This window comes from Hippocampus comes, unplaced genomic scaffold, assembly GCF_001891065.2.
Source record: "Hippocampus comes isolate QL1 unplaced genomic scaffold, H_comes_QL1_v1.1 scaffold50, whole genome shotgun sequence".
Classification (NCBI taxonomy): Eukaryota; Metazoa; Chordata; class Actinopteri; order Syngnathiformes; family Syngnathidae; genus Hippocampus; species Hippocampus comes.
Genome location: NW_017805122.1, coordinates 1,516,624 through 1,525,693, shown reverse-complemented (window position 1 = coordinate 1,525,693; position 9,070 = coordinate 1,516,624). Strand labels below are relative to the sequence as shown.

Here is a 9,070-nt window from a genome sequence, read left to right as displayed (position 1 = left end):
CGCCGCCCAGCCCGCCCCGCAATGTGAGCAAATTCCGCCGCCATATTGCGAGAGCGCCAATGCTCAAAGGGGCCATCTTGGAAATACTTGGCATAAAATCTGAAGAAAAAGCAAACATGTTTTGAATCATCGTGGAATTTGGGTTCAAGAGTGTTTTGTATTTTTTTCCCCCGTCTCGCTGCGGGTGAAAGAGAATGTGATGCTATAAATCCCCCCGCCATATTGCGAGAGCGCCAATGTTCAAAGGGGCCATCTTGGAAATACTTGGCATAAAATCTGAAGAAAAAGCAAACATGTTTTGAATCATAGCGGAATTTGGGTTCAAGAGTGGGGTTTTTTTTGTTGTTTTATTTCCTGCCCCGCTGCGGGTGAAAGAGAATGTGATGCTATATTCGAGCAGGAAGATGCATGAGCTTATTTCTAAGAAGATTAGTCGGGCGAATGGCGCGAAGGGAATTTCAACGTGCCCCTTTTCTCCTTCAAAACTCCACTTCAACGCCGCTCTCAAACGTTTTTCTCCCGAACGCGGGTGCCCTTCATCGTTCAATTCAATTTCTGGTCTCCAAAGATGCGCTTTTTTCCTCTCGCTTTCCTCTTTTGCCATCTAATCCCTCTTTTCCCGTTTTGGAGGTCGCGCTCTCCCCGTGTGCTCAGTCAGTCCTGCGTGAAAACAAGTCGTTCTCATTATCTCTTGCCGACAACGCGAGGCGCAACGGAGGCGGCTCTCTTGACATTCGACACGGGCGGGCGACGAGGGCGGGGCGGCAACGCTTCGTTTTTCGAACGGCGGTCTGCGATGTTCGATACCTGGAACGTCTGAAGTGGATCGGAAAATGAAAAACAAAGCCAACACAGCTGTTTGCCCTCGAGACCGGCGACAATGTGATGACGGAATCTTTTCGGCTCTTTTTTTTTTTTCCTGCCGCCCCAATCCGCCCTCTGATGCGCACTTGTCGCTTCATCCCGGATGTTAAAATTAACGCCGACGCTGCTCGCGGAGGTAAACATTCGGTGGGGAAAACTTTCATGTCGTCGCAAGTCAAAGTGCTTCGGGGAGAAATCATCATGGCTGCGCTTAGTTAGGAATGGGCCGCCGCCAGCTGCCACGCTGCGTTGAAAAAAATGTTTGAATGCGCTACTTAAAAAAAGTGAAGAAGCAGTAAAGCTCAGAGGAGAACTGCACCAACAAATTTGAAATGGATCACGTGCGCGGGGACTTAGCGCGCACACGCGCGCGCGGAATGGGCTTTAAAAAGTCATCTCCGAGCATCAGTCATGCAGCGCGAGGCGAAAGCTAAGTTGCCGTTTGAGCGCGCGCAGCTCACTGTGTTTATCCCAACTTATTTTGCCAGGACGCATCCCCGCCGCCAGCACTATTCTTCACTTTCACTCCTGCGAGGGGGGGGGAAAGGGGGGGTGGTGGTGAATTAGGGCCTTGAGGTGAACTGACAGGAATTAATGTTCACGTTCAGCCGCATTAACTCGCTTAAACAGTGAGAGCCGGCCCTCGACTTCTCTCCACTGGATGATTCTCCTTGTGAATGGAACGTTCAGCAAGGCACTTCAGTGAATTTAAAAAAAAAATCATGGTCCATCTGGCTGCAAGCCTATCTGACAGGAAACACATTTGTATTCCCGACAGGGGGGGGCCGATCTTACGCGAGGACTGGCTGTCATGTTGCATTTTGTCGCCAGTCACTTATCTCGCCGCAGTCAAACGGGGGCGCTGCGATAATTCAAGCCGGAACTGTCAGCCGCGTGACTCGGCAAGGGGATCCAAACGGGGTTGGGGGGTGTGTGGGGGAAGGAATCGGGTCGAAACCAAAAGCTGATGAAGAGGTTCAAATCGGTGGACGGCGCCTTCATCGGAGCGGCCGCTCAAAACGGTTGCTGTAGGATGGCTGTTGTTGGGATTCTGAAAGTCTCGAGGCGCAGGGTGATTTAAATTTTAAAAATCCGGTATCAGATCCACGTACGTCATCTAGCCACAGTGTACCCAAGAGAGCTGCATAACTGAACAGGCACATTGTGCAACATCCATCCCTCACCAAGGCAGGGGAAGTGTCTGCTTGGAGTAATGGTACTAGGATGTACCAAGAGGGCGGGGGGAGGGGGTGTGTGCATATTTTTCCTCCCCTTTCCCAAAAAACGTTATGCCTCCCGTGACTTTTCGGCGTCATTGCTCCGCCTCCCCCACAATCTACAGAAACGAGCACTGAAAAAAAAAAAAATGTAGCAAATGAGTCCACCTGCAGTCTGCTCCGGTGTCGTGTTGAGATTCTAGATAAGCGCACGCTGCTGAACGGTCGTTATATGCAAAATTGCCGACGTCGCCGGTGAGAAGCGCCTCACAAGGAGGGGAGACCTTTTCAAACAGCGCGGGGGGTGGGGGTGGGGGGATTGGCGAACCGTTCTGCGTCGGAATACAGTGCCCGCGGATTTCATTCAGCACTGAAAACTTTCATTATGATTAAAAATTGAATTACTTTTCTTCAGCCTCCTCCTTGCCTCGGGGGCCATTTCTATTACGGTACTCTTGGCAGAGCTGAGGAAAAAAAAATAACAGTGAGAGGAAAGTTAAAAAGAAGAAGAAAAAAAAAAGAAGATTGAATATCATCCAGTCACAATTCCTCTCACAAATAACATCGCTTCAATTCACTTTCCCCCCCCCCAACCCTGCAGTCATCTTGGCCCCTCGGGACTGTTCCGACTACAATGTGCTGGAGACGAGGAAGAATGGGGTGTATCGCATCACCCCCGACCCCCGCAACGGAACGTTCGAGGCCTATTGTGACATGGAGTCCTTCGGTGGCGGCTGGACGGTGATACAACAGCGACTCGATGGGTCCGTCAGCTTCAACCGCACTTGGAACGAATACAAGAAGGGCTTCGGGAACCTCAGGTAAAAGACTCGGGAAGAATTATGGCCCGTCTCGTCCTTTCGTTTACTGTCACCCGACTCTTCCCTTGCAACCTGCTTCCGCCGTGCTCGTAAAGTCAACTCCGTATGACTAACAGTTGTCCTCTTGTGAACAACCATATCAGTCGCCACATAATTCATCGCTATCTTTTTCACTCCCTTTTACCCATCGCCCCCCGCCCCCCCCCCCCCCCCCCCCCCTCCCTGCCACAGAGGTGAATTCTGGCTGGGCAACGACCACATCCATCTGCTGACAAAGGCCAAAGACATGACGCTGCGCATCGAGCTGGAGGATTTTGAGGGCGTGCGGGAGTACGCCAAGTACGACCAGTTCTACGTGGCCAATGACTTCCTGAGCTACAGGCTGTCCATCAGCGGATACAGGTAGCGCGACGATCGAGACGCTCAAACCGAGTGCGCGATGATAAAACGCCCCCCCTCCGCCGTGTGTCCTCGCAGCGGGACGGCCGGGAACGCCATCAGCTTCAACAAGCACTTCAACCACGACCAAAAGTTCTTCTCCACCCCGGACCGCGACAACGACATGTACCCCTCGGGAAACTGCGGCGCCTACTACAGCTCCGGCTGGTGGTTTGACGCCTGCATGTCGGCCAACCTCAACGGCAAGTACTACCACAAGAGGTACAAGGGGGTCAGGAACGGGATCTTCTGGGGGACGTGGCACAACATGTCGACGGAGTACTACCCGACCAACTACAGGCAGGCCTTCAAAACGGTCAAGATGATGATACGGCCCAAGAATTACGTTCCGTAAAGGGAACGGGGAGAGAATGATGGAAAAAATGGACAGACAGAAGTAGTACCGGAAACTTACACGTCAACAAACACGAGCGCGAGCCTGTTGGGCACTTTGAAAACGGTCCAAATTAGGGATGCACCGATATCAATGCCTCATGTGTGCACTCGTAAAAAAAATAAAAATGCTCCGATACTATGACATCATGAGCACATCACCACTCTGCTAGTTGTAGCGGCGGGCGGTCTGGCAAGCAGAGAGTTCCTCCAGTTCCGTCGACGGCGCGGCTCGGTCACCAAACCATGGAGGCTCCCTGGTGGATGCCGCCAGTATCGCATCTCAAAGATTAGGCTTCGCACGAGGAAGTCCACATAAACACGGAGTCAAATTGCAAATGGTTTCGTGAATCGATGATTCTAAAGCTAATTCAAAACAACTTGACCCTCACTTTTCTTTAAACAGAGTCCAATGTAAAAGAGACGTAAGCAAGCGTCGGTGTGGTATCGGCATCTAGAAAAGTGGTATCGGTGCATCCCTAGTCCTGAATAAAAACAAAAATAACAGTTCTTTCAGTTCTCCACTGTGGCGAATATAGCCGTCTAAATGTTGAATTAAAATGACAATAAACGACAATGGACTGTGAACAAAAACCGACGGTGTAAAAGCTAGCCTCCTGCAGGGGCCATCCTATTAAACGGGGTGTTACTATGGATGATATTTTTTTTTCTCCACTGGTTCTCTGTCAATAATCCACTTCCTGTCCGGCTGCATCTTTCTATTAAACCAGATTAGACTCGGCTCAGCGCACAGAAGTAGTTAAAACGAGTGAGCTGTCATGTTTCTCCACTGCGCTTTCGTAATTAACAACAGCCATTCGTATCGGCATCTAGAAAAGTGGTATCGGTGCATCCCTAGTCCTGAATAAAAACAAAAATAACAGTTCTTTCAGTTCTCCACTGTGGCGAATATAGCCGTCTAAATGTTGAATTAAAATGACAATAAACGACAATGGACTGTGAACAAAAACCGACGGTGTAAAAGCTAGCCTCCTGCGGGGGCCATCCTATTAAACGGGGTGTTACTATGGATGATATTTTTTTTTTTTCTCCACTGGTTCTCTGTCAATAATCCACTTCCTGTCCGGCTGCATCTTTCTATTAAACCAGATTAGACTCGGCTCAGCGCACAGAAGTAGTTAAAACGAGTGAGCTGTCATGTTTCTCCACTGCGCTTTCGTAATTAACAACAGCCATTCGAGTGAGTTATACAAGAGCAGGATAGTCCCGTTTTGGAGAATGTCAAACTGGTGTCAGGCAGGTACACATGTAATAGCCTCCCTATTGTTCTTTTTTTTTTTTTTTTTTTTTAATACAACTCACTCGGCCCATATTATCCACAATCCCAAGCATATTTGTGTTTTATGAATGACACAAAACAATAACACCACAGCTACTGGAGTAAGGAACAACAGAAAGAGTCATTGTTTGAAATTTAAAAAAAAAAAAAAAAAAAATTAAGTCACTACTTGTATAATACTGCCACCTAACGCCAGATCACTGTATTGCATCATTTTATTCCCCCTAACACACTGTGAATGAGCAGAATGCAGGAAAGATTTGTTTCCATATTAAGGACGTGTACAGTATTTATTTTTTATTTTGTGAAATTTGATAGACTTTATATGTCCGGGAGTCATAGAAAAACAAGGTCTGATAAGAATGATGTTTATATTTCAGCAATGAAGGAGACATTGTTGTGGCCATTCGTCGTATATTAATGAGTGAGTGGAAAGAAAGCTTGGCGTGTGTGTACAATATATTTTCTATCATTCATAGTCATTGTCATCCCAAAGGATATGCACTTTTGATATTTAAAACAAAATAAAGTTCAATTTCAATGGCTGTAATACCTGTTGTTTTTTACATTTATTGACGGCACTGAAGCACATTTGACTAAAAGGTGTTATTGGGTGCATGTACACCAAAGTGGTTATTTATATCATCTTCAAACTGACTTAGGATGAGAGTCTGGCTACACTTTGGACTGGTACATATAAACAAACAATTATAAATACATACACATTCTCTGGCTCCTATACATGCGGCAAAGAAATGTGCGAGGACAAGTAAACGACACAGGAAAACCGAAGCCACGATTGGAACCCGCAACCTCAAAACTGTGAGGCACACTTGTTAACCACTACTCACCGTTCTGCCCCTTTTTTTAAATCCATACCTCATCCAGAAGCTGAAAAGTAGACCAAGCCGAAGGTGACATCTCGAAAACTGAAGCATCAGTTGCTTTGGCCACAAGAGGGGTGTCCTTCTCCTTCTTAACTTCTGTCTCCATTTCTGGAAACAGACATAGATGGACATTAGATAGTTTCTGAGTGGAAAACAGTTAACTGCTGATAAATACAGTGTGTCTGAACCATGTTAAATAATATGTGAACATGAAAAAAACTCAATATAAAAGAGTTGTTGGTGTCTCCTGTGTTTGGTCCTGTAATGTCCAGGGGATTGATTTATATTTTTGCTTTTTTTTTTTTACCCAGTGTCTCATTTAATTCAAAACGTGAACAATTGACAAACAGCGCTTTGAAAGTCACATTATTAATTAAAACCGTTGTTTCTTCTGACGTCAGTCTATCAGCGCTAGCATGATCGGCTAAATCGAAACTAGCTTGCGTCGATGTTACGTATCATAAACAACGTGAGCAAAGTTGACCTACCTTGCTAATAAGCTTCCATAAGGTAGCTATGTCACGCTGAAAAACAAAACAACCGCTAAATACGACCCGACAAACTACTGGAAATGTTCGCAAAACCGAATCAAATCACGGTTTTCACTGCATTCAGCCGTGTTGGGGGCGTTGGTTACCATAGCAACGACGCAGCGCGTTTCGTACGACGCCACGGAGACAATTCAAATTAAATAAAAAAAGATTAAAATGAATAGTTTCCCAAATGTTTTGCTCGCTTTATCATCCCCTCGGTTTAATATATAGATACATATAGAACATACTTTACCATAAATAAATTATTGTGCTGCCTAAAATGTCCAGCAGGGGGCAGAATAGAGCAAAGTATTACAATGTAGCCGAACGCGCAATGGCCCTACTAAAAACTCTTTCGTCCAGTTTATGACTCAAAAGAGTCAGTATTTTTCTATTTTTCATACATTAAACATGGGCAACAGAATGGACCATCCAAAATGGATGCTGGAACACAACTACCCAATGATGTTAGGTGTACTAGCATTCATGAAATCAATTGACTTTTGCGGAGATTCCAAAAAGTCTTGCTCTGCGGTCCATCATGTTTTTTTGGGGATTAATAATTCCCATGTTCGCTTACATGAACTCATCTTATGATTTTAAACACATGTGGGAATGATCAAACCTTCCACAAATTTCTACCTCGGCTTCCTCAATGTACACAACAAACTCTTTCCATTTATCATCCTTCACAAGCTACAAAACCTGCATGTGCACAAAAGTCACCAGGTCTTTCCAACACAGTTTATCACCGAGGTTCCATAATGCACAACAGATGAAAATGATGCAAGAAGAGTCGCAAAGCACGACTGAAGAGTGGGATCACGGACTATGTTCAGTAGTAATGTTGGCAGCTTTTATTTCCCCTTTTTCCACCCCGAGAGGGATTTTGCATGGCTGCTTCCGAACACAGCTGCACGAATGACAGTATAGCTCCGCGGTGTTTGAACTGGAGGCGAATTGTGCGGCGTCAGCGGTTTGCTCAACGCCCACCCCGCCTCCGAATAATGTGAGAAATAGGATGACAGTGGCGTAAATACTGACGATGTAGCGTATGGGCCGATGACTGGCGAGAAGGGTTGAGACACCCCGACACAAGCGAGATCAATCGGCTCGTAATTCTGATTTTATGAGGACATGCAGGCCGGAGTCGAGGCAATTACAACTCGGATTTACTTTTTTTTTTTTTTTTTTTAATGGGTATGCTGGCTAAGAGCTACTATTACGAGCATCGAAATGAAAACAAACACGCACACGGTTGTTGGTGTTTTTCCATAACCCCACAAAACGTTACGCTCTCTCTCGTCAAAAGATGTTGTCCTTGAGGCAAAGTGTTTGGAGACACTTCATTAACAGATGTTTCAAGTGCCTTCAAAAAAAAAAAAAGCCTTACACCAGCTTTTATGGAGGCTTTGACGGAATCATTTGCACACTTTTAAAATAAATTGCTGTGTCCTTGACACATCCGACTTCATTTACAAGACGAAAGGCTGAAGAGGATGTTTAAATGAAGAACACACATTTCATTACCGATTTGAGGGTCGGGAAATGTTGATGCCGCTCTTGCATTAGATGTTTATTTGTTAGACAATAAATTGGGAAAGTCATTAGCATCATTTTGAGAGTACAATGGGTTGCGGTTGAAGCATCTGATCTCGTTCAAACCGCAATTTGTCGGAACAGTTTCGCAACTTTGAGGGTCGGAATTTTCCGGCGCTAGCCGGTGTAAAAAAAAAAAGAAAAAAAAAAGTCGAGCAGTGCGTTCAGATTACGGCTTAATTTGTGACCACAATTTACACAAAAAAACAAAACAAAACAAAAAAACAAAAACAAAAACAAAAAAAAACCTCAAATCAGAGTTTCCCACTGAAATGAATGCCAAGGCCATTAATCCGTTGAAAAAAAGTGCTGTAATGAGGAAAACAGCCCTCTGTCATCATTTACTTTACAAAAAAATCTTTTGTAACAACAAAAATTTCAAACACGCAAATAAATCTGCTCGCCATCTTCCCTTCGGGGCTGACGTTTCCTTCTGAACGGAAGCATAACAACAATTTGAATCCAGACTTTCTCTCACTCTCTCTTAAGAGCTTTGACGCTCGGGAATAAAATTACATTGACTTTGTTTTTCGGCATCACCGTGACGACCGACGCTTAACGCTTCCCTGACCTATTTTGTTTGGTCTGTAACGAGAAAAGTTACCCATGGAGAAAAAGAAAAAAAAATTTGGACATTGGTCAAAGGTGTTGGCCAACAGCTGTCATTGTTTCATGACGCTTCGCCAGATTTAAAACTGGAACAACACAATTTAATTAAATCAGGTCAGACGGTATTTTGGGGTGTGTTTTTTTTTTTTTCGTGTTTCTACAATGTACTGTCTATTCCGGCTGAAAGTCTACATACTCAGCATCAGTTAATGGCCTTCACCGTAAATGCCCCCTTCAGCAATGGCTTACTGGAACACGCTGACTCACTGTCTTTGTGAGACAGATCCTGAACTTGTAAACCTCCCCTCCTGAAGCCCTCCGCTAAAGAAGCAGTTAAGTAAATACTCGACGACGCGATGCATTTAAGAGATTTTTTTTTTAAATCGTGCATTTGTGCTTGAAGGTTGGG

At 45.2% G+C, this 9,070-nt stretch overlaps 2 protein-coding genes across 2 annotated transcripts in view; one reads left to right on the top strand and one right to left on the bottom strand.

Moving 5' to 3' along the window:
- fgl2a (fibrinogen-like 2a) overlaps positions 1-4,220 on the top strand; it is a 6,253-nt gene extending 2,033 nt beyond the window's left edge. The window contains exons 2-4 of the mRNA XM_019866019.1: positions 2,551-2,902; positions 3,134-3,304; positions 3,380-4,220. Coding sequence (XP_019721578.1) covers positions 2,551-2,902; positions 3,134-3,304; positions 3,380-3,695 — 839 coding nt within the window. The 3' untranslated portion in view covers positions 3,696-4,220. The remainder of the gene's footprint in view (positions 1-2,550; positions 2,903-3,133; positions 3,305-3,379) is intronic.
- Positions 1-9,070, bottom strand: part of ccdc146 (coiled-coil domain containing 146) — a 51,499-nt gene that overhangs the window by 17,925 nt on the left and 24,504 nt on the right. The window contains 1 exon segment of the mRNA XM_019866061.1: positions 5,913-6,028. Coding sequence (XP_019721620.1) covers positions 5,913-6,028 — 116 coding nt within the window.